General features: G+C 40.6%; 2 protein-coding genes across 2 annotated transcripts; one reads left to right on the forward strand and one right to left on the reverse strand.

Moving 5' to 3' along the window:
* Positions 1–402: 402 nt before the first annotated feature.
* Positions 403–765, reverse strand: LOC132639437 (uncharacterized mitochondrial protein AtMg00860-like). Its single transcript, XM_060355879.1, has one exon. It carries the CDS (start codon positions 763–765, stop codon positions 403–405), a length of 363 nt encoding a protein of 120 aa, XP_060211862.1.
* An 8497-nt stretch (positions 766–9262) lies between these two features.
* On the forward strand, positions 9263–9997 carry LOC132639438 (uncharacterized). The gene has a single exon (XM_060355880.1). The coding sequence runs from the start codon at positions 9263–9265 to the stop codon at positions 9995–9997; it is 735 nt and encodes a 244-aa protein (XP_060211863.1).
* Positions 9998–26456: the final 16459 nt, after the last annotated feature.

Genomic DNA, 26456 nt, shown 5'->3' on the forward strand with positions numbered 1-26456 from the left:
CAGCTATTATATTAGCCTTACCCGGATGGTAAATAATAATGATATCATAATCCTTTAGTAGTTCCATCCACCTACGCTGCCTAAAATTGAGATCTCTCTGACTGAACACGTGTTGAAGGCTAGGATGATCGATAAATACCTGACAATGGATCCCATATAGAAGTGCCTCCTAATCTTCAAATCGAAGATTACCGCTGCCAACTCCAAATCATGAGTAGGGTAGTTCTTCTCATGGATCTTCAATTTCCTAGAAACATAGGCAATGGCCTTACCATCTTGCATCAACATGGCACCCAAATCAACATGGGACGCATCACAATAAACTGAGAAATCCTTACCCTCCAGGGGTAATGCTAAAAAGGGGTTGTAGTCAACAAGTTCTTGAGTTTTTGGAAGCTCTCTTCACAAGCATCGGACCACTGGAAAGGCATCATACCACTGGAAAGGAACCTCTTTCTGAATCAATCTGGTAAGGTGAGAAGCAATAGAAGCAAACTCTTTCAGGAACCGATGATAGTAAATAGCCAAACAAACGAAGCTATGAATCTCAATCACTGTAGTGGGCCTTGCCCAATCCCTAACGGACTCAATCTTCTTAGGATCAACCATGATCCCGTCGTTTGAAACCACGTGGCCCAAGAATGCCACTGAATTTAGCAAAAACTCACATTGCAAAAACTTGGCATAAAGCTCTTGCTCCCTCAATAACCCAAGGATAATCCTCAAATGATGCTCATGCTCATCTATACTCTTTGAATAAACCATGATATTATTGATGAAATGTAAGGACCTGTTTGGTCGTTATTACGTTTCTACCCTTTTGATCTTTTTTCGAGCTTTATTAGCTCATATTTAACCCACAGGGACTATTGGCATACTTCTTGAGGTCATTCAATTTTATTAGGGTAAGTTTTAGGGAATTTGGCTTAAAAGCAAAAAAATGGTCGACTCAAAGTTGACTTTTTAGTAAATGAACTTTTTCAGGAATCTGTCAATTCTGAGAGATTCGGATAGTCTGTTAGAACCTGTGTGCATTTTTGGTTCGATTCCCAATGCACTCGGGTGCATTTTGGGACTTGGATTGGAAGGTTAGTTTTGAGGTATTGGGGGTTGACTCGGTCAACCAGAACCCGATGGGAATTTTGATGCCACGAATGCGTTCGTAGCGCATTTTTATGTATAGTTACATATTTGATTTGTGAGCAAATGGTATCGAGTGTTAGTCAAGACTTGGGGTGAAGTTCATGAAAACTTGGGCTATTTTTGGTTTGCTGGTGTCCGCTTCCACGAAACCAGTACCGTGGAAGAGGCACTGCAGAAGCGATGGACCGACCGCCGAAGCGGTCTAGACCATTTGCAAGGGACCGTCGAAGTTGTACCCTGAGCGCCGACGCTCCTGTCGGGCAGTAAATGAATGGTTTAAGTGATAAAAAACCCTACGTCTCTAAACATTTCCCCATTTGCCTAAAGGCTATTGAATAGGATTTTGGAGTTCTTAAAAAGGCTAAGTTGTGTGGTGAGTTTCCTCAACCTTATACTTCATTCCTTGATCATCAAATCACCATAGGAATTCATCGTTCATGCTAAGTTCATCAATAAGTTGAATATTAATAGTGGGTTTTAATGGGTTTCTTCCTAAATGATTTCTTGGTTATAAATCTACAATTAGTGGTTGGGATAGCTTTATTTATCATGGATTTGATGAATATAAGCTATAGTAACATGTTTACTTCTTGATTAAGGTCTAATTGTTGAATTGAGAGTTAGGGTTTATACCCAAATTTGAGAATTTTGCCAAGAATTCGAATTTGAGTAAATTATTGGTTCTTCTAGCTGGATATTGATGGGAATTGATCACCTAGAGCTTTAATTTCATGTTGAGATCTTTAGATTCCTAATTTCACCTTTCTAGTTCATAAACCCTATTCCATAAGTCGAGAATATGGGTCTTGAATAGAAGTAGGGTTTGATTGATGTTCGTCTTGATTCTAATTGCGTGATTCGGATATGTTTAGACTTTCATTATCTCGAGGCTTAAAGGAAAGGGAAGACCAAGGTTTGATTATTGGAGACTTTATTATTTGACCTTCCAGGTAGGTTATGGTTTACCCTATGTTGAGACTTCATTTAGCGAAGCATATATTTAGACGATATTGTCGGAGAAAGCATGTAAACCTTCAGGTATGAAGTTGGGTTTGATATTATCTTAGGTTGGGCTCTATTGTGTGATTGGGGTTAGCCACCCCATTGTGTTGTGACTATCTTTTCGGTTATTATTGGCTCGATGCCTCGTGGAGATAGTAAATATTGGAGACTATTGATATATCTTGATCTTGATATTGTAGTATCTTACTTTTTGTCGTTTGATATGAGGATAGTGCTCTATTATGGCTTATTGTGTAGCCTATCCATGATATTGTTGCTGTGCCCATGCATGGTACTTTGATCTTCATTTGATTATTGATATTGAACTTATACATTGCACGCATTCTCATCCTTCATGATATATTGTTGATACATTATGGTACTTAAGAAAATACTGTTACGAGCTGGGCTCAGTTGGATGAGAGTGACGTGAGGATCGATGTCCGATGTTTATCTATAAATTAAGGTATGAGTGTAGCAGTTGCCAAAGTTGTTGCCGAAACCCTGATGTAGCGATTGCCGAGGTTATTGCCAGAATCCTCAGATACATGAACTTCGCGGGTCCCCCATGGGTTGTGCTGCCGAGATGTGATGTTCCATCATCGGAGTACATGTATACACTGCATATGCATTGCATTCACATCATACATTAATGCATTGCATTAGATCATTTGGCTTCCTGTGATGGTTGTGATACCTTGTGATACACGGATTCGATGTTGATTATAATTAGACTTGGCACAGTTGGGTTTAGATGCTATAACATAGGTGATGACTTGTACTTGGTCACTGGCTCGTGTTTGATTTATACTTTGTTGATTTACTTATTTATCTTACTTTATTGTCTTAGTATATGTTAGCTAATCTTAGTCGACCGATGATACCTACCAGTACTTGTTGTTTGTACTGACCTGCACTTGCTACATTCTTTTATGAATGCAAAGTACTAGGAGTGAACGACTTCTACTCCTCGTGACTGATATTCGAGGATGGCTGATTCGAGTCCTTCAGAGTGAGCATGAGGACGTTCGCTGCCCAATGACTCTTTCTATCATTATGTGTTTATTTCTATTCTGAGACTACTTATTTATTATTATGATTCAGACTTGTAGTATTTAGTTAGATGCTCTCGTATGACCATATACTGGGGTGGATTTCATTTACCTCCGCACTTTCTTATTTATATTATATTTGTGAGACTTTCTCTATTTTACTTCTTTCGATATTTTTCCATTATTGTGAATGTCTAGTTAAGGGTTCGCCTACCGAGGTGGGAAAGGTAGGTGCCCACACGACTGAGTGAAAGTGGGTCATGACAAGTTTGTATCAAAGCCCTTGGTTACTCAGTCTATAATACAAGAGCGTGTCTAGTAGAGTTTTATGGATCAGTACGATGAGCTTCGTACTTATTGGCTAGAGGCTATAAGATATTTATGAAACTTCAGTTTCTTTCGTTCTCTCATGTGACTGCATCCAAATTGGTATCTAGTCGATTCCAATTGGTATCTGAACTCTCTTATTTCAATCACCCACGGAGGGTGGAAACTCGTCCTCGAATTCTTATGCGTATGATCGATCTATGATGTGTTGTGGAATGGTACGAGATATGTTATCCAGATTCAAACGCGTGACCCAGTTCAGTCTCTAGTATGGCCTAAGGATGTGATTGTATGGAGTCGCGATTAGATTCGGTTGTTATGTGGAGTCGCGATTAGACTCATTTATTGTGAGGGTTTGTGAGAATTGGGAAAGGTAGTTCAGAGGGTTACATGATCTCCATGTTTCAATATTGGGTTGCTCAAAAGTGACTAGTGCATTGATGGCTTAACAATAGTGGGTTGCTCGATGATATGATAGGTTGACTTCAGCTTCATCAAGGCTTTATGATGGTGTGGATGATACTGGTGAACCAATGGCGGATCGACGATTCAGTAACGGTAGAGTATTAGACTTTGGTATGTGAGGACAAATGTAAGTTCGGTGATGACTATCGAATGTGGGCAAACGTATTGTGATCGTGTGTAATAAAGAAAAGTAGTTGACAATAAGGACATGAAGGAAGCTTTTGTGGGAAGTGTGTAGCGAACTAAGACTTCTTAGAATATCTTAAATATGAGTACTTTTCGTGATATCGGGAAAGGAAAAATTAGTATCTGACATGGTTGTTAGGATAAAGTTGCAATTGATGCGAGGGCGAATTTCGTGTTCAGTTGTGAAAGGTAAAGGGGGGTTTGGCATGACAGAACGGTATTGATGGAGGTGGTTTTCTGAGTTATGGTTATTATAGAGTATTGAATCTTGTGGGAATAATTCGGCATGGGTTGGTAACGGTCGTACTTACAGGTTCACGTTATATCTCAGGGATATGGTACTAATGTCATTCTCTATATAAGCTCGTTGATGTTAAAGGACTACTTTATTAGTAAGTGAATGTTATGGTCACATCGTTTGGTCAATAAATTTGACTGAGTTGTAGGCTTCTTAGGAGGTAGTAATCGACTGATAGAAATGACTTCAATTATGGACGAATGTGATGAGTTAATGAATTGAGGAGTTACCGACTGTTTCACTTAGATTTGAGGAGAAATATGGATATTGTTTTGTGCGTTGTTTGGCTTAGGTGGATGATTAGTTTGAGAATCGAGTGGATTTGAGAATTGTTGGTTGATAGTGATAAAAGTGATTTGAAATGGAATATGGGAACTGAAGGATTACATGAGGCATCTTGCTATCGGGTTCAGAAGATTAAGGTTTGTAAGACTTGAGGTGAGATAACATGGGTACGTGAGTCGTGTTTGGATTACAGGGGCATTATAGCATGACGCTCAGTAAAAGGGTGACCGATGAGGTTGATTGGTGTCTTCGAGGTTAAGGCCAAAAAGGAAATCGTTGGAACAAAAGTTAGTGATGTGAGAGCTTGGTTGCGATTGTACCGTATAGAGTGGGCTTGAGATTTTATGAATGAGCTGGTATGTTCGGTTATGTCATAGACTAATAGAGGTCAGTGGTGGACTAAGGTTTTGAACCTTGTATTCATTGTGTAAAAATTGGCTAGATCCCTCTACTGGCTGTGTTATTACTCGACTTAGGTAATTGAATAAAAAGGGATAATCATCCGAGTGGTTAGAGGTATTCAGATTTGATAATTGAGGTAAGAGGTGATTCTTCAAGGACTAGTAACGTTAAGGATTTGAGTAAGGGATTAGTAAACGTAGATACTTGAAATGGTAGATCGATGATGGGTTAATTGAGTTAAGTTCGGGATAACATTTTGAAAATTGAGTGAGGCAATTTGGTCAAGGACGCTTCAGTGAGATACATGAGGATATTAGTAAGACTGTTATACGATACCCGGGATTTAGAGAGTGTTTAGTTTAGAATGGTAAGCGTTAAGGAAACTATAATGGATAGCGTTTGTGGCCTACTATTATATCCAGGTGTGATTCAGTTAGTGTACGAGACTTATGGTTATGTGATAAGACTACTAAGTGGGTTCGAGTAATGGTCAGACGATGGCGGTATAAATGAACTGATAGAAATTGAGGAATTGAAGAGTCAAGAAAAGGTATAGCTGATCAAGAGTCGGCAAGAATGAGGTACATCTTGGGATTACTTGAGTCTATTTAGATGGTGGCATCGTTGTCTTGCATATTCAGATGAGGTGTGATTGTTGCATGAGGTTAAGGAAGGAAGTCTACAGAAATGGACTAAGTGATATGAGGAAATTATGTGAGATTCGTGATCGGTAGCTAGTGATAAGCATATTTCGGTGAACCGACATATTGAGAATTATAAGAAGTGGCTTGGTAGTACACCATTGGAAACATTTGTAACATTCTACAGTCGATGAGTTAGCGTGCTTTTAGAGAAAGGATTGTGGAATTCCTATCATGTGATGCTAGAGTTATATTTTCGGGGTGGGACCTTACTCGTGGTAATATTGTATGATTGCAAGTAATAGTGACCGGACAGTTTGGGTAAGCATTGTTGGATATTAAGGATTTGGGAGCAATTGCGTGAGATTTAGAGCGATAAGATTGGATACTTTCGAAAAAATTATGGCATATCGAGATGATGCAATGAGAGGTTCGATGGTTAAATAATTATTATATGACGCTTCAGGTTTTGCGCCGAAAAGTTAGGGGTTGTATAGGATTTACGTGTCTGGTAAAGGTTGAGAAGCATGAAGATTGGAATCCTAAGGTATAGCTCTTCGGTACTAAGTTGATAACTTGGATAAGACTCAACTTATGGAGTTGAGGGTGACAGACAGAATTTGTTATACGTGGTATGACTGTGATTGGTTTCGAAATTCGGAATCAGTTCTAATAAAAATTGGAAAGGAAAGGGAGTTTGGGCCTAGTACTTGGGTCTGATCAATGTGTTTCTCATACTTAGTCATTTTTGATGATTTTGGGTCTGCTTCAGTTGATTGAGCCACTATTTCCTTATCATTTATTCTTGGTTTAGCCCAAAATGAGTTGTAATTTAATTTTTGGCTTTGTAATAGTAATTAGCTTTATTTTATTATCATATTTAGTTTAATTATGAACTTGTACTAATGTTGTGTATGTCCCGTTTGCATAACACCCTTCGTTTGGGCTTGGGCGGCCCAAAAACTCTATATTTTACTCTTACGCATTTTAAATTACTATTTTTGCATTAGATTTAATATTGGAACCCTTTATTGATTATCACGTAATTTAGAGTCGTTAAAATTGATTTCTATATAAAATTGGCATAAAAATTGCATAAAGTTGAATAAATGGGACTCATTTGATTAAAGGACCAAAACTGCCGACTTTGTAAAATGTGGGACTGATTTCAACATTTATAAAACCCTATGGACTTGGACGTGTGGAATGATTTATGACAAAACTTGTGAGACTAATATGATTTTTTAGACTTAAGTTTAAAAAATAAAATTTGGCTAAAACTTAGCAAAGGATAGAATAAAAAATGGACTATATATATGTAGAATATTATATGGACTATAATAGTATATCTAAATTATTTTCTTAAAACTATTTTCCTATATTTCGAAATATTTTTCAAAAATATTTTTTGGGTGGACTTACGTAGAGTCCTACTTAGGCTAAGTGCCTTCGGGTATTAGCCTAAGTGTTCTCGTCCGACACCCTAAAACGCCCAATTTTGGGTAAATTTTTACCACTTTTGATTTTTGAAACGTAGTATAGTTTGCATAAATGACTAATCTCTATTTGCGGGAATATAAAACACAACTGTTTTTATCATAATTAATTTATATCAACAAAGGCATACTATTAGAACCCGTAAGTCAACCGTATTTTACGGATCGTTAATACTAGAGTGCCTAACACCTTCCCCGGGGAATCACCAGAACCCTTACCCATACTCTGGTAAGATTAGGATTCTTTTAAAATTTAACCGTTTCGAATGAAACCTTTTCGAACTGATTTTCCTAATTTCCTAAAAATTAGGTGGTGACTCTAAAATAAAGTCCATTTAGAGCACCATCCACGTAGAAGTATATTTTTTCCTTTTTCCCGGTACGATTAACAACCATACTTCCCCGGGACACTTTCCTTTTTAAATGAGGCAAGTGCAAATACGAATTGGAAAAAATACAACTCGCTACAGATGGCAACTCTGCTGGGGACAATCTAAGGTTCTAACCATAAGGATTTCAATAATTTGTGTGTTTGTACGATATAAATTGTTTAAGTGATATAAATTGTCTTTGTGTTTAAGTTTCCGCAAATTATAACTGTCATTCATACATGCATACTCCGCCATTCCTGGCATTTATTTTACATTTTTTCTAAAGGATGACGACGCGGGATGAGATGCGGTCATACCTTCACTAAAAAAAACCTTTTAATATATATTCTTTGGAGGTCTCTAAGGTCGAGTGTGCATGCGGTCATCCCACAGCCTTAGAGAGCCCACCCCCAGCTTGTCCGCTTGGGTAACCTGTGTCATTCGCTTGAAAACCACTCTAGAATAATTAGCGTAGAGCGAAGCCTAATCCCTACTGATATAGTGCATGCTGACCATAGACAAGTTCGGATATCTCAGAAAGTGCCTCCACCACCGAAGTCAGTCAGGTCATACAGCCAATGAGTGTGGAGCATTGGAAAGGAAGCTTATCCAATGGATTAACCAATGGAGAATTAGCCAACTGTGGGGCCCCCACTCTCTCCTGACTCATGACCAAGGAAGAAATCATCCAGAAAGGATATCAAAGGTTAGTTTCTGGAGAAGCGACTTTTTCAAATTTGAAGAATCATACGGCAGGATCCACTCCCTACTATGTAGCGTGAAGAAGCTAAGAGCAGTGCCACAAACCTATCACGGTCACCCAGGATATCCGCAAGAAAGGGTTTGTATGTATCACCATAGCCGCCCTAGCCCACGACATTGAAGAATGTGTGAATTTCACGGTTGATCTGGAACGCCTCATGAATGAAGGCCATGTTTGGATTGTCGTGGGAAGACAAATATAGAAGATGAAGATAAAGAAGACAATGAATACCTGCTTAGGAAGGTTTGGTAGAAAAACATAAGTATCCCTTTACTACTTTCAATAAGATAGAGTATCCCCTTCCTTTTTTATGTAAATGTAACCACGCCGACCTAATGTCCCGTTGGGGATATGTGGGAAGCCTATTTAAGGCCTGGTCAGGGTAGAAAAACTAAGTTTCGGGTAGCATAGGAAAAAACCTTTTCTGTGTATGCCTAAACTACGAATGGACCTGATTGCCCTTTGGTGGGATACGTAGGCAGTCTATTTAAGACTCAGTCCTTTTATAAAAAAAAATCTAATTTCCCTTTAGTACAGGACGGGTAGAAGCAAATCAACCATACAAACCACTTACCGAAGAAGTCAATATTCCTAAAAATACAAAAAGAGCAAAATACCCTTGGAATGTGAATTAGTCAAGAGTCGAAATAAAATGTATGACTTTGTGTGTTATAAACCGTAAACAAAGTGATATTTTATGTTTCGTGCCTAAATCTAACGCTAACTTGGGAGCTTTTGAGTTGTTTTCTCTTATCGACAGGGGTCGATTCGCTGGCACTAGTTACTCGGTCAAAAGTTGCCGTAGCGTGCCTAAACCCTCAAGAAGAAAGCATGCCTGAAACTCCACCACCGAACATAACTGCTTTAGTCGAAGGTACCCCAACAGCTAGCATAGCTGGAATGCCTTTGAAAGAGATTGTTAGCCGGCTGATGAGGCAATTGGCTGAAGCTAGAGAAGAAGCGGACGGCCTGAGGGCCGAAAAAGAGAAAGCTACTAATGTTGAGGCTAGGAGACCTCCACCTACTTTCCCAAATCTGGATTTACCAATTCCTGACCATTTCCCGCAAACCCAGACTGGGGCTACTTTTCAAACTCCACTATGCCGAAATACCACCCATGTGGGGAACTCCTCCCACCAAACCCCAGCTTTTCAAACACTTGCTCACGCTACAAACGCAAATGCTCATCAAGCCTCTCGAGCAACAGTAGTTCTAGTGATTCACCCCGTGCAACCAAATGTCGCTTTTCAAGATCATGTCACCCATATTGACTCTTCACCAGAATTGGAGAACATGGAAATGTTCTTTGAAGCAAGAATAGACAAAATCGAGAAGGATATGGGGAAGAAAATTGCTGAACTGGAACATGGCTTTAAAAAGAAAGAGGGGTTAAGATACTCTGATTTGTGCATACATCCGAACTTGGGCCTACCAGAAGGCTTCAAAATTCCCAAGTTTGATAACTTCAATGGGTGGAGCAATCCGAGAGCCCACCTAAGGGCCTACTGTAACCAGTTGGCTAGAAATGGCGGAAACGAAGCTTTGCTCATGAGGTTGTTTAGTTGAAGTCTGTCAGGAATGGCTATGGAATGGTAGGTTTATTCATGGAAATATTCCGCTTCAATGTGGAAAATGTGGCTGATCGCTTCTCATTGGAGAATATTCGTCAGAAATCGACTGAAACCTACCTAGAATATGCTAGTCGCTGGAGAGATGAATCGGTGCATGTGCAACCACCTATGACTGAAGCTGAGCTGGTAACCGCATTCATACGGTACCAAGAAGATGATTGCTGACAAAATGATAACTATGAAAGGGAGTTCCTTTGCAGATTTAGTCGTCATTGGGGAAGATGTCAAAGATGACCTCAAGACCGGCAGGATTGTTATTGTACTTAACAGAGCAGGTGTGTCTGGCGCCGTAGGTGGAAAAAAGAAAAGAGAAGATATAGCCTATGTTTCTAGAATTACTAGTCCAAAAAGCTGAGGAACAGAGATGACCCATAAATGTCACGACCCAACTAGGGGCCGTGACGGGTACCCGGAGCTAGCCACCGAGCTCCGCTCGCTCTACTACTCATCTTACTCATTTAATGTTCTTTTGCAAATTTTATACATGAAAGTATAAGAAAACATAATTTGTATAGAAACATAAATGCTTTATATTCATTTGCCTCTCGGCCATCAAAATAATATATACATATATGTAATAACATCTTGTGAGACCATCTAACCCACACTGCGTATCTACGAGCCTCTACTGACATACTGTATATATAGATGGAACAAGACTTCGTCGTGCCCAAAATATGCATATGTACCAAAAGAATAACCATAATCACCTCCGAACAATGGAGTGCTCTCTATCAGCTGACAGCTACTGAGGATCTGGGCCAAGCTTACCTCCCTGTCTACCTGCGGGCATGAACACAGCGTCCAAAGAAAACGGACGTCAGTATGAATATTGTACTGAGTATGAGAGGCATAAACAATGAAGAAAAACATCAATAATATAATGAGAACATCAATATGGAACATCTGGATTTGAATGACGATCATAAGGGAAGTAATGCATGTTGTCTTACTCATACTCATCATCATGTCATATATGCATAATATGCAAGCTGCCCGTCCATGTCGGAACGGTGTGATAATCAATAATATTAGCCCGCGTCCAGGCCTCCCGCGTCCGGGGTACCATCTCATGCCGCCCACTAGTGGTGTCTGCCCATGCCAAAAGGTCATGGTGTATCCGTATAACTGCCCACCTCGGCGGTGACTCCCCGGCCAACTAGGCACGGTGTTAAATGCTCATGTCATGCTTATCATAAAATACTTATAGTAATATGCTTATCATCATATTCTTATCTTATCATAGTACGTGCATAAGGCTCAAGATCAGCTTTACTCTATCGGGGTGACGTAAGGTCGTGATCCCCCGATCCCATTATGGAGCAATTACTGACATTCTGCCTCACCTTGAAGGAACTAGCACATAAGGTGAGTGTAGGCAATAAATAACATCATTATCATTATAGCATCATCATACCGTATCTCTTATCTCATATAGACATTTATGAATATAGGCTTTTAACCTTCCGGAAAATGGGAACTCATGGAGAGGGTAAAGAGTTTACACTATAGGATTCATGCCATTAGAAGGAAAGGACTAGCCTCACATATCTTGGTCGTTTAACTAAGCTATCGCTCACTTGTCCTCCTTCGATATCACGTTGTTACCTTCATGAGAGAATTCGAATTAACATTAGTTAATTGACTACAAGAGCGCATCGTTAATTCTAGGAAAAATTGGGTAGCACTTCCTTTGTTTATAATACTTTTCCCATGTTCTATATCAACTCCCAACATTCACAATACTACTCACAATATCACAATCAACAATCATCATTTATGTATATTTAGCAAAATCCACCATTGTCCTCCAATTTTCCCATATTTCTCCTTATAACTCATCTTTGTGTTTTCACGCATTTAATACTTGTTTCATGATATAAACATCAGTATAACGTATTCATAATCACAACTCTTCAACTTTCATGATTCAATCCCACTATCATTCAATTATGTCACTATTCACTCAGTAATGACCCACTTTCTATGTTCTTCTACGTTTCAAGTATCTAGGCCTTCCAATACATTAAACAACATGAAATGATCATGAAACTTACCTTGGATGATGGTTGAACAAGTCTTGAGTTGAAATACTTCACTTAGACAAAACCCTAGTTCCACCTTCTTTGGAATTCCTTGACTTAGATGAGCTATGAGGAGTTTCACACTCTTGATTTCATGAATTTGGGTGTTATTGATCTAGATTTTCACTTGAATTCTTGGTTTGGAAGTGTTTGGAAGTTTCTAGAGAGAGATTGGGTCGTGTAGTGAGAAGGAGAAATAATAAAAATGAACTTGGATCATATTTTTATAAATACAAAACCAGTCCCGATGCCATTAAACGGTCCATTATACAGTCCGTATAATTGACCGTAAAACTGACTCAGTGATCACCCCTTTCTGTGTCAACTTAACGGTTCATTTGACGGGCCGTATAATTTTATACGGTCCGTATAATCTACCGTAAAACCCACTTTTCCTCAACATCTTTCTGTGACACTTTAACGGTTCATTATGCGGCCGTAAAACCATTATACGGTTCGTATAACCTACCGTATAATTCGCCAGTTCACTGAGTCTTATTTTGTCTCTTCGTCTAATCTCCGATCCTTACGGGACCTTCTTAACAGTTGTTCAACACCTCGATACCAATCAAATGAACGTTACCACTCGTGTCCACAACATCGTATACACTATATCCTTGTTAGCCTATTCACTGTACGCTTAACGGGAAAATTTCCGGGGTGTAACAATAAAAATCCAAATAACTACCAATCATCTCCACCAACCAACTATTTAACCACTTCACCCCAACATAGCCTGATGTCTGTGTGCTACGCATAACCCGGTTATCAAGCTCCACAACCAAATTATCAAATACCAGCACCAAGCAACCGAACTCCACGACCAAATTATCGAATGCCAGCACCCAATAACCAAGCTCCACAAAACCAGACTTTTCAAAACCAACCTCCACCAGCAAACTATGAGGCACCCCAAAAGAAACCCATGAGAGCATTCACTCCTTTGCCAGAATCAAGGACTAGTTTATTTGCCAATCTAAGAGACGCCGTGCGAATTAGCACTATCCCACCAAAACCTACTAATTCCACGGATCGATGGTACATGCCAAATTTCACTTGTGCCTACCATTCTAACCAAGTTGGTCATGCCACCGAATATTGCATAAACCTAAGGCACAAACTACTGGATATCATTGACAATCATGAGCTTATCCTAGAACCACCACCTTGAAATGTGGACACAAATTTGCTCCCAAAGCATGGATCAAACCAAATTCACATGATAGAAAGAGGTAATGAATAGAAGAGAGCCCGGCGATAATTCGTCTAGATATTGAAGGGTTAGAAAGCACCGTCGCCTCCTTGTCTTTACAGGAGCGAAAAAAAGTGTCAAGCCCATTGACAACGAAGTCTGAGACATCTGTTGCAGCTAATAGAGAGCCTTTCGTGCTCAAATATCCCTCAACAGTCGCTCAAATTCATAACGAGCCATTCATACTCAAAACACCAGGATCAGTTGAGAATGCACCCGTTGTGATCAAAAGGCCGCACCAGATGATGATCAATAAGAAAAAGAGATAGCTGTTGTGGTTTAGGGTATGACCAAGTCAGAAGAACCTGTGCTAGAAGCACCACATCACGAAAACCCTCAGAAAAAACCAATCACTGAAGGCGAAGCTGAAAACTTCTGGAGGCAAATGCAGTCAAAGATTATTCGATTGTTAAGCACCTACATAAGACTCCTGCCAGGATATCGGTAATGTCCTTGCTACTCAGTTCACCTCAACATCGCTTAGCTTTAATGAAAGCCTTGGATGAAGTCCAAGTACCCGCCGGCACTACAAGTTAGACATTGGCCGAAATTGTGGGGTATGTTGTGCGAGCACATAGGCTATCATTTCTAATGATGAATTACCAAAGGAAGGGAAAACCCACAATAAAGCCCTGCATTTCATAGTCAAATGTCGTGACAATATTATCCCTCAAGTGTTGATTGATGGAGGAGCTGGGTTGAATGTATACCATGTGACGACTTTGAAACAACTCGGGTATGATGTTGGCAAGATCCGTCAAAGTCAAACCAATGTAAAATCTTACGATGGTGCAACCTGTGACCCAACTGGAGAAATAGATCTGCACATACAAATGGACCCTGCAGAGTTCGTAGTGGAGTTTGTCATCATGGACATCAAAACAAGCTACAACCTATTGTTGGGCCGACCATGGTTGCACGCCGCCAGAGTTGTAGCATCTTTATTACACTAGTCTCTCAAATTCATATGGGATGATCAAGAAGTCGTGATTCACGGCAAAGGAAGTGTCCATAACTATCCAGATAACTCTGTACCATTCATAGAGAAATCGCCAGTTAGTGCTGATTTTCACACTGTTGAATTAGCCATGATAGGTCGTAAGGGAGATGATGAAGATACCCCTACGCCACTCATCTACAAAATGGTTGCTACATCTATGTTAAGGAGTGGGTTTGAACCCGAGAAAGGTTTGGGAAAGAACTTACAAGGGATCAAAGAACCAGTGAGTATCACAAATGGGAAGTATCGATTTGGGGTCGGATATGAGCCCTGTGAGGCAGAAAGGAAGAAGCCGAATATGGGCCGAGAGGTCCCGTTGAAATGAGAAAGTCGTTCCCTCATCTATACCAGTCCTTCACAGCATGCCCAATGATTCACACCAACGGATATCCAGAAGAGGGTTTAAGGACGTTGTTCTGGGAAGAAGAATGCGCAACCATCATTGAAGAATGATCTGAAGCGTTAGAGATTCGTCGTTCTGAACCAAGAGAAACAAAAAGTGGAATGACTTCTACCCCGTTGTTCACTCTGCGGTTAAAAGAATGCTCATTTTCAAAAAAATCAACGAAAGTCGGCTTTGAGTCTTGGCTTGTCGCCTTTTTCATGTTTTATTACCTGTTGTTTAATAACGGAAATGACACGATGTTCCATTTCGAGTCAGGATCACAGTTTGTATCACTCTTTTTAAATTTCAATGAAAACGCCTCAAAGTTTATAATAGAGACAAAATCGTTTTACTATACCTATATAAATATATAAGTAATTAAAATTGCTTTTACATGATTAATAATCGTGTTATTTTGTTTTACAATAATAATACAGAAGCCACAAATAATGTCATGACATGTTACAAAACAAGTAAAAAGGACATCGAACAAAATGACAATCAAGAAGAAGAGATAAGTGAACCAGAAAGGTTGATAGATGTCGAAGAGGAATACGAGAACGGACCAATGCCAAACTTAGAGGAAACAGAGGCAGTTAATCTAGGAAATGAGGAGTTGGTTTGGGAAACTAGAATAAGTGTGCATTTGACAGAGAATGAGAAAGAAGGGTATCGAAGTTTACTGAAAGAATTTGAAGATTCTTTCACTTGGTCATATGTCGATATGCCGGGATTGAGTACGAACATTATTTCCCTTAGGTTGTCGATCCTTTAAGGATTTGCCCGGGTAAAATAGAAAATCAAGCAGCGTAAGCCTGATGTCAGCATCCGAATTAAAGAAGAAGTAGAAAAACAGATTCAGTCAGGAGTTGTTGAGGTGACACCGTACCCGACATGGTTGGAAAATATAGTCTCGGTACCAAAGAAAGATGGGAAAATAAAGATCTGTGTGGATTATCGTGATCATAACCGCGCTAGCCCAAAGGATAATTTCCCACTCCCGAACATTCACATACTCATTGATAACTGCGCCAAGCATGAGGTGCACTCTTTTGTGGATTGTTACGCGGGCTATCATCAAATACTGATGGATGAAGAAAATGATCAAAAGACAGCATTCGTCACGCCATGAGGAGTGTATCATTACCGGGTAATTCCTTTTGGACTCAAGAATGACAGCGCTATTTACATGAGGGTGATGACCGCCATCTTTTATGATATGATGCATAGAGAGATTGAGGTATATGTGGATGACATCGTCATCAAATCCCAAGTGGGTGAGGATCACCTTGAGCAGCTAAGATGATTCTTTGACAGAATCTGCAAGTACAATTTGAAGCTAAATCCTGTAAAATGCGCATTTGGAGTGCCTGATGGAAAATTACTAGGATTCATAGTCAGTCGTGGTGGTATTGAGTTAGATCCCAAAAAGATCAAAGCAATCCAAGAAGTACCACCGCCAGAAATGAAGAAAAAGGTCATGAGTTTCTTAGGAAGGTCTAATTACATTAGACGCTTTATCACCCAGTCCACGGTGATTATAGAGCCAATCCTCAAACTCCTCAAGAAAGATGCTCCAACTAAATGGACAGAGGACTGTTAGAAAGCCTTTGACACAATCAAGAGATACCTGCTAAATCCACCTGTTTTGGTCCCGCCAAGGTCAGGAAGTCCTTTGCTGCTATACATGTCAGTACCAGAAAATGCTTGTGGATGCATGTTGGCACAAAATGATGAAATAGGCAAGAAAGAGAGAGCCATCTATTATATCAGCAAGAAGTTCACACCCGGTGAATCCAGGTATTCCTTGGTGGAAAAGACGTGTTGCACTCTGGCTTGGGTGTCTCAGAAGTTGAGACATTATATGGCTGTGTACACGACTCATTTGATCTCAAGAATGGATCCACTAAGGTACATCTTTCGCCAGCCTATGCCCATAGGGAAGTTGGCTAAATGGAAAATATTGTTAAGTGAGTTCTGTTACACCTCGGAACTTTGGGTTGCTGAGCGGTGAAGGGACTAACGTAAGTTAAGGTGTACATGATGTCCCTACAAGTAAGAAGGGATACTTAATAATTCTAATTAAGATTCCAAAAAACATAGAGGCAAGGGAGAAAAGTTAGTTAAATGAAACTCCACCACAGTTCTGCGAAAAGGGGGTTTGACGGTCATTCTTTGTACCGTTTGACGAGTCGACGCTTCATCGATTGTGCCGTAGAATTGAGCTAGAGCGAAGACCATTCGACGAACAGGTCGACGCTCCGTCGATCAGTTCGACGGACCGTCCTTCTCACCGTAGAATGAAAGGAAACGAAAGGTTGCTCACTGGAAATTTAACGACTTCGACGACCAGATCGACGCTCCGTCGATCCGATCGACGCTTCGTCGATCGTACCGTATATCTCAGGCGGGACTGATTTCATGATTTAATATAAGGACCATTCCCTCATTTTATTTCATTTCATCTTCCACTCTTCTCTCTTCAAGAAACCTCTAGTACCTTCTCCATCATTCATCCACAAGAAATAAAAGGAAAATCCATGATCAACTATACCAAATCCATGAAATCAAGTGTATGAAACCCATTAAAAGTTCATCTACACCAAGAAAACTCAAGAGAAGAGAGTTAGGGTTTTGGTGCAAGAAGAGAAATTCCACTCAAAGGTTGTTCATCCATCATCCAAGGTGAGTTTTATGGTATTTACATGTTTTTTAAGGTGTTGAAAAGTTGAAACACTTGGATTATAGAAGGAGGTAGAAAATGGGTCATAAATATGGGAATAGTGACATTGTTGGGTAAATGTTTAGATTGAGTCACGATTATCGATATGTTGTGATTGTAAATATGTTATAAATGACATATAGACCATGGAATAAGTATTATATATGAGAAAACGCGATAATGAGCTATAACTATAATTGTGGAGAAATTGAAGGGAAATGGTGAATTGTGGTAAATATAGATGATTGATGATTGTTGTTGCGATAATGTGAATATTGTTATGAACGTTTGGGAGTTAATATAGAATGTGGGGAAAGTAGTAGAAACAAAGGAAATGCTGCCCAATTTTCCCTAGAAATAGTAAAATGCTCTTATAGCCGAGTAACTAATGTTAATGCGAATCCTCTTGAAGGTAGAAACACGAGCAACGAAGGAGGACGATCAAGCAATAGAATAGTTAAACGACAAAGGTATGTGAGGATGGTCCTTTCTTTCTATGGAATGAATCCTATAGTATGACTTTCCTTCCTCTTCATGAATCTCTTAAATTCCGGAAAACTATGAGCCTATGTTCATGAATAGCTACACGAAGTAAGAGTTATGTTATGAGCCCAATAATGATGATGATGAGTTCAAGTATAGAGATTCTAGATGTTCATGATATGATGATCCTAAAACGTTAATGGTGTCATTTATTGCTTACACTCACCTCATATATTATTCCCTTCAAGGTAATGCAGAATGTTAATGAGTGCTCCATAATGAAATCGGGGGATCACGACCTTACGTCACCCCGATAAAGTATAGTTGTCCTTGAGTCTTTATGCATGCACCATGATGAGCATATTATGATGATGATATAACACCGCGCCTATATGATCGGGCAGTCACCGCTAAGGCGGGCAGCGTATACACCATGGCCAGATGGCATGGGCAGACACCACTAGTGGGCGGCATGAGATGATACCCCGGACGCGGGAGGCCCGGACGCAGGCTAATGATTATCACACCGATCCGATACGGACGTGTAGCATATACATTTATGCATATATGATATGATGATTATGAGTAAGCTAGTATGTATTATTTCCTTTATATTTGACAGTCAGATACAGATGTTCCTTATTGATGCTTCCTTTATTTGATTGATGTATCATTATTGTTTATGCCTCTCCTACTCAGTACAATGTTCGTATTGACGTCCATTTTCTTTGCACGCTATGTTCATGCCCACAGGTAGATAGGGAGGTGATCTTGATCCAGATTCGTAGGAGCTGTTAGTTGTTGAAGAGCACTCCATTTTCCGAAGGTGCCATTGATTATTCTGTTGGTATATATGTACATTTATATTTTGGGCACGACGGGGTCTTGTCTCATTCATATGTTTAGTACTCTAGTAGAGGCTCGTAGATACGCATTGTGGGTTGTATGGTCTCACGAGGTTGCTACTATGTATATATATTTTGATGACCAAAAGGCTTGTGCATATAAAAGTGTTTATGTTTCCGAATGAAAGATGATTTTCTTGTAATTTGAGTACTATTTTGATAAAAGAACGTTTAATGAGCATGATAAGTAGTAGAACGAGCGGTGCTCGGTGGTTAGCCCCGGGTACCCGTCACGGCCCCTAGTTGGGTCGTGACAAAAGTGGTCTCTGAGCAGTTCAGTCTTAGGAAGTGTCTACGAGCCGTGTCTAGTAGATTCTTGTTTATGGTGTGTTGCGCGCCACATCAATAAACAGGAGGCTACAGGGCATTGAGGAAAAATGACCATCTTTCTTCTTATGAGATCGTGAGATAGAGCAGTGTATAAGATTTTATCCTCCCTAATAGTGTGTTGTGATTTCAGAAATGCCGCCGAAGGATAAAACTACAGCGGCCCTGAAGGGCAAGACTACGACAAAAAGGCGGGTAGAAAGAGAGCCGCCAATGAATGTAGAAGAGGGCGAGTCACACAATGAGGCCCTACCTAATACTCCCTCTACCCCGCCCAATGTAGAAGAACAAGGAGGAGCTTCAGCTCCAGATCCTCCACCGGTTTCTTCGGGTCAACAAGTGACCGAGGCCATTCATCTATTGATACAGTTGGTTGCCGCCCAGGCACAGCGGTAGAATGCAGGCCCAAGTGATCGGTCAACTAGTACCAGAGCCCGTGATTTTATGAGCTTAAATCCTCTGGATTTTTTCGGGTCAAAGCTGGATGAAGACCCGCAAGGTTTCATTGATGAGATGTTGAGGACCTTGAAGATTATTCACGCCTCTGAGACTGAATCTATGGAGTTGGCATCTTATAGACTCTGAGATGTGGCGGTATTGTGGTATAATAATTGGATAGCATCGAGAAAAGAGAATGCGCCTCCTCCCGTTTGGCAAAAATTCGTAGATGCTTACATTCGCCATTATTTGCCACCTGAGGTCCGCCGAGCTAGAGTGGATAGATTTTTATGTTTGAAGCAAGGAAACATGAGTGCCCGAGAGTATAGCCTGAAATTTAATTCTTTGGCTAGATATGCCCCGACTATGGTGGCCGACATGGGAGATAGGGTACATAGGTTTGTGAGTGGCTTGGGGCCACATTTGTTCAAGGATTGTTTAACGACCTCATTGCAAGAAGGGATGGATATTTCCTGAATGCAAGCCCATGCCCAGAACTTGGAGGGGCAACAGCAACCACAAAGAGGTGATCGCGATATTGATAGAAGGCAAAGCAAGAGGGCCAGATCTATGGGGGCAGGCAGTGATTATAGAGAGGGATCAGGACAGACATATTCTAGGCACTCAGGCCAGTCGGTGACTAGTGTACCTCCTCGATTTACGGGTAGGAGATTTGATCGCTCCTTTCGTTTAGGACAGGGTCAGAGTTCGAGGGCCGTAGATCCTCAGTTCAGGGAAGATTATAGTCAGAGGAGACCCTCAGTACCGCGATGCAGCCAGTGCGGTAGACTACATTCCGGACAATGCCGCCAAGGTTCGGATGCTTGCTATGCCTGTGGTCAGGTTGGGCATATGATGCGAGATTTCGTGTCGACGAACGGTAGAGTTGGGGTTCAGCCCACAGGATTAGCAGCTGGTTCATCTTCAGTGCGCCCGATAGGGCAGACTCCCCAGATATCAGCAGGTCGAGGTAGAGGCAGAGGGGGAGCATCTACTTCAGGTGCCACTCAGCCCCGTGTGTATGCTTTAGCCGGACGACAGGATCTCGAGTCCTCCCCAGATGTGGTTACAGGTACATTATGCATATTTTCCCATGATGTATATGCCTTGATAGATCCGGGTTCTACTTTTTCCTATATTACCCCATATGTTGCTGGTCGTATTGGGGTGAAACCTGAGCCAATCAAACCTTTTGAGGTAACTACTCCGATTGGTGATCCCGCGGTAGCTAGACAAGTGTATAAAAACTGTGTACTTGTGATATGTAATCGCCAGACCAAAGCTGATTTAATTGAGCTAGACATGTTACATTTCGATGTGATTATGGGTATGGATTAGTTGGCCTCATGCTATGCTAATGTGGATTGTCGACTGAAAATAGTTCGATTTCAATTTTCGGGAGAGCCCGTGCTTGAATGGAAGGGTAATACAGCCTCTCCAAAAGGTAGGTTTATTTCCTACCTTAAGGCAAGGAAGATGATAGCTAAAGGCTCTATTTATCATCTAGTCCGAGTACATGACACCGAAGCAACGTCGCCAACTTTCCAATCCGTCCTGGTACTGAATGAATTTTCGGATGTATTTCCTGATGAGCTTCCAGGTCTTCCTCCAGAAAGAGAAATTAACTTCGCCATTGATGTGTTGCCGGACACCAAGCCTATTTCTATCCCTCCTTATCGAATGGCTCTGGCAGAATTGAAAGAGCTAAAGGCGCAGTTGAAAGATTTGCTTGAAAAGGGTTTATTAGACCCAGTTCATCACCGTGGGGAGCACCAATCTTGTTCGTGAGAAAGAAAGATGGTTCCCTACGAAGGTGCATTGATTATAGGCAGTTGAACAAGGTGACGATAAAGAACAAATATCCTCTCCCAAGGATTGATGATTTATTTGATCAACTACAGAGTGCCAAGTGGTTTTCTAAAATAGACTTGAGGTCAAGGTATCATCAAGTGAGAGTTAGAGAAGGAGATATTCCCAAAACGGCTTTTAGAACTAGATATGACCATTATGAATTCCGGGTGATGTCGTTTGGATTAACTAATGCCCCGACACGTTCGCGAGGCAAGAATGATTCTATATGGGTAATTGTGGACAGATTAACAAAGGCATCTCATTTTCTTCCAGTCAGAACCACATACTCAGCAGAAGATTATGCGAAGTTGTATCTTAAGGAAATTGTGCGACTTCATGGTGTTCCACTATCCATTATTACGGATAGAGGAGCACAGTTTATAACCAAGTTCTGGAAGTCCTTTCAAGAAGGTCTAGGTACCCAGGTGAAGCTTAGTACAGCATTCCATCCGCAAACTGATGGGCAAGCCGAGCGTACTATTCAGACCTTGGAAGATATGCTCCGAGCATGTGTGCTGGATTTCGGTGGTAGTTGGGATGATCACCTACCCCTTATTGAGTTTGCATATAATAATAGCTACCATTCTAGTATTCAAATGGCTTCGTATGAAGCTTTATATTGAAGGAAGTGTAGGTCCCCAATTGGATGGTTCGAAACAAGAGAAGTGCAGCTAATAGGCCCTGAATTGATTCAGCAAGCGGTAGAAAAAGTCAAAGTGATCGGAGAACGATTGTTGACAGCCCAAAGTCGCCAAAAATCTTACGCGGACAACCGCCGGCGAGACTTGGAATTTAAGGTTGATGATTGGGTATTTTTTAAGGTGTCGCCAATGAAAGGGGTGATGAGATTTGGCAAGAAAGTGAAATTGAGTCCCCGCTACATTGGACCCTATAAAATTATCCGTAAGGTGGGCCAAGTAGACTATGAATTAAACTTGCCTTCAGAGCTTGAATCAGTTCACCCAGTTTTTCATGTCTCATTGCTCCGCAAGTGTGTTGGGGATCCCAAGAGAATTGTTCCAATAGATGATGTGCAAGTGACAGAAAAGCTAGCATATGAAGAAGTGCCCATTGCCATACTAGACAGGAAAGTACGAAGACTTCGAAATAAGGAAGTAGCTTCAGTCAAAGTCTTGTGGCGAAACAACAACCAAGAAGAAATGACTTGGGAAGCAGAAGAGAGTATGAAGTTCAAGTACCCGCATTTATTCCAACCCCCAAGAGAGAGTCAAGATGAAATACAAACATTATAAGGTATGTATGCTTTCTTTTATGCTTTTGGTCGTGTGTGGCCAATTTATGTTGCTATTATGTTGTGGCACTGGGAGACAATATTATTATGGGTTGTTATGACATGATGGTAATGCCATATTACAGGGGAAACTCTGGCAAAATCTTTGTAGAATTCCCGAGTACTTAACATTCGAGGACGAATGTTCCAAAAAGGGGGGAAGAATGTTACACCTCAGAACTTTAGGTTGCTGAGCGGTGAAGGGACTAACGTAAGTTAAGGTGTACATAATGTCCCTACAAGTAAGAAGGGATACTTAATAATTCTAATTAAGATTCCAAAAAAGTTAGAGGCAAGGGAGAAAAGTTCATTAAATGAAACTCCACCGCAGTTCTGCGAAAAGAGGGTTCGACGGTCGTTCTTTGTACCGTCGGACAAATCGACGCTTCTTCGATTGTGTCGTATAATTGAGCTAGAGGGAAGACCATTCGACGAACAGGTCGACGCTCCGTCGATCAGTTCGACGGACCATCCTTCTTACCGTAGAATGAAAGGAAACGAAAGGTTGCTCACTGGAAATTTAACGACTTCGACGACCAGATCGACGCTCTGTCGATCCGATCGACGCTTCGTCGATCGTACCGTATATCTCGGTCGGGACTGATTTCATGATTTAATATAAGGACCATTCCCTCATTTTATTTCATTCCATCTTCCACTCTCCTCTCTTCAAGAAACCTCTAGAACCTTCTCCATCATTCATCCACAAGAAATCAAAGGAAAATCCATGATCAACTATACCAAATCCATGAAATCAAGTGTATGAAACCCATTAAAAGTTCATCTACACCAAGAAAACTCAAGAGAAGAGAGTTAAGGTTTTGGTGTAAGAAGAGAAGTTCCACTCAAAGGTTGTTCATCATCATCCAAGGTGAGTTTTATGGTATTTACATGTTGTTTAAGGTGTTGAAAAGTTGAAACACTTGGATTGTAGAAGGAGGTAGAAAATGGGTCATAAATATGGGAATAGTGACATTGTTGGGTAAATGTTTAGATTGAGTCACGATTATCGATATGTTGTGATTGTAAATATGTTATAAATGACATCTAGACCATGGAATAAGTATTATATATGAGAAAACGCGATAATGAGCTATAACTATAATTGTGGAGAAATTGAAGGGAAATGGTGAATTGTGGTAAATATAGATGATTGATGATTGTTGTTGTGACAATGTGAATAATGTTATGAACGTTTGGGAGTTGATATAGAATGTGGAGAAAGTAGTAGAAACAAAGGAAATGCTGCCCAATTTTCCCTAGAAATAGTAAAATGCTCTTATAGCTGAGTAACTAATGTTAATGCGAATCCTCTTGAAGGTAGAAACACGAGCAACGAAGGAGGACGATCAAGCAATAGAATAGTTAAACGACAAAGGTATGTGAGGCTGGTCCTTTCTTTCTATGGCATGAATCCTATAGTATGACTTTCCTTCCTCTTCATGAATCTCTTAAATTCCGGAAAACTATGAGCCTATGTTCATGAATACCTACACGAGGTAAGAGTTATGTTATGAGCCTAATAATGATGATGATGAGTTAAAGTATAGAGATTCTAGATGTTCATGATATGATGTTCCTAAAACGTTAATGATGTCATTTATTGCTTACACTCACCTCATATACTATTCCCTTCAAGGTGATGCAGAATGTTAATGAGTGCTCCATAATGAAATCGGGGGATCACGACCTTACGTCACCCCGATAAAGTATAGTTGTCCTTGAGTCTTTATGCATGCACCATGATGAGCATATTATGATGATGATATAACACCGCGCCTATATGGCCAGGCAGTCACCGCTAAGGCGGGCAGCGTATACACCATGGCCAGATGGCATGGACAGACACCACTAGTGGGCGGCATGAGATGATACCCCGGACGCGGGAGGCCTGGACGTAGGCTAATGATTATCACACCGATCCGATATGGACGGGCAGCTTATACATTTATGCATATATGATATGATGATTATGAGTAAGCCAGCATGCATTATTTCCTTTATATTTGACAGTCAGATACAGATGTTCCTTATTGATGCTTCCTTTATTTCATTGATGTATCATTATTGTTTATGCCTCTCCTACTCAGTACAATGTTCGTATTGACGTCCGTTTTCTTTGGACACTGTTTTCATGGCCACAGGTAGACAGGGAGGTGATCTTGATCCAGATTCGTAGGAGCTGTTAGCTGATTTGAAGTGCACTCCATTTTCCGGAGGTGCCATTGATTATTCTTTTGGTATATATTTACATGTATATTTTGGGCACGACGGGGTCATGTCCCGTCCATATGTTTAGCACTCCAGTAGAAGCTCGTAGATACGCAGTGTGGGTTGTATGGTCTCACGAGGTTGCTACTATTTATATATATTTTGATGATCAAAAGGCTTGTGCATATAAAAGTATTTATGTTTCCGAATGAAATATGATTTTCTTATAATTTGCGTATGATTTTGATAAAAGAACGTTTAATGAGCATGATAAGTAGTAGAACGAGGGGTGCTCGGTGGTTAGCCCCGGGTACTCGTCACGACCCCTAGTTGGGTCGTGACAAGTTCGACATTCAATATGTCGCGCATAAAGCAGTCAAAACGCAAGCACTGGCAGATTTACTGGCAGGAAGTCCAATAGATGACAATCCCATACCCTTGTGGACCTACTTCCCAGATGAAGAAATAATGACAAGTAAAGGCGAAGAAAGTGAAGATGAGTCAAGATGGAAAGTATACTTTGATGGAGCGGTCAACTTTAAAGGATCAAAAATCGGAGCTGTCTTGGTTTCAAATTCGGGCCAATATTATCCAGTGGCAGCCAAGTTGAGCTTCAGTTGCACCAACAACATGGATGAATACGAAGCATGCATCTTGGGTCTACGTTTAGCCCTCGACATGGATATGAAAGGACTTTAGGTAATCGGTGACTCGAATTTGCTAATCCATCAGGTTCGAGGAGAGTGGGCTAGCAAAAACGAAAAGATGATACCGTATTTTGGACTTATGCAACGTTTGGCAGATAGGTTCCAAGAAGTCAAGTTCAAACACATTTAAGAACCCAGAATGAGTTTGCTGATGCGTTGGCAATAATAGCATCCATGATTTAACATCCCGGCAGTAGATACATTGATCCTGTCAAAATTGAGATCAGAGATCAACTAGCCCACTATGCTTTCATAGAGGTGGAGGCTGATGGAAAACCTTGGCGCACTGACATCAAAGTGTACTTGGAGAAAGGAGAATATCCCGAAGGAATAACCAACAACCAGAAGAAGACTATCAGGAAGTTGGCGAATGGTTTCTTCCTCAACAAGGACGTCCTGTACAAAAAAGCTTTGGATTTGGGATTGCTTAGATGTGTTGACTCTGTCGAAGCTACCAGATTGATTGAAGAAGTGCATGCTATAACCTGTGGACCTCACATGAATGGGTTCATGCTAGCAAAGAAAATCTTAAGAACAGGTTATTACTGGATGACCATGGATAATGATTGTAGAAAATTCGTCCAAAAATGTCATGAATGTCAGATTCATGGAGATTTGATAAAGGTTCCTCCGACAGAACTGAATGATATGACGTCACTTTGGTTATTCGCCACTTAGGGCATGGATGTCATAGGGCCAATTGAGTCAATCGCGTGAAACAAACACCGCTTCATTTTG

This window comes from Lycium barbarum, chromosome 5 (assembly GCF_019175385.1).
Source record: "Lycium barbarum isolate Lr01 chromosome 5, ASM1917538v2, whole genome shotgun sequence".
In the NCBI taxonomy this organism is placed as follows: Eukaryota; Viridiplantae; Streptophyta; class Magnoliopsida; order Solanales; family Solanaceae; genus Lycium; species Lycium barbarum.

Coding starts and splice junctions, on each gene's coding strand:
- LOC132639438 (XM_060355880.1), top strand. CDS start 9,263: ATGCCTGAAACTCCACCACCGAACATAACTGCTTTAGTCGAAGGTACC.
- LOC132639437 (XM_060355879.1), bottom strand. CDS start 765: ATGGTTTATTCAAAGAGTATAGATGAGCATGAGCATCATTTGAGGATT.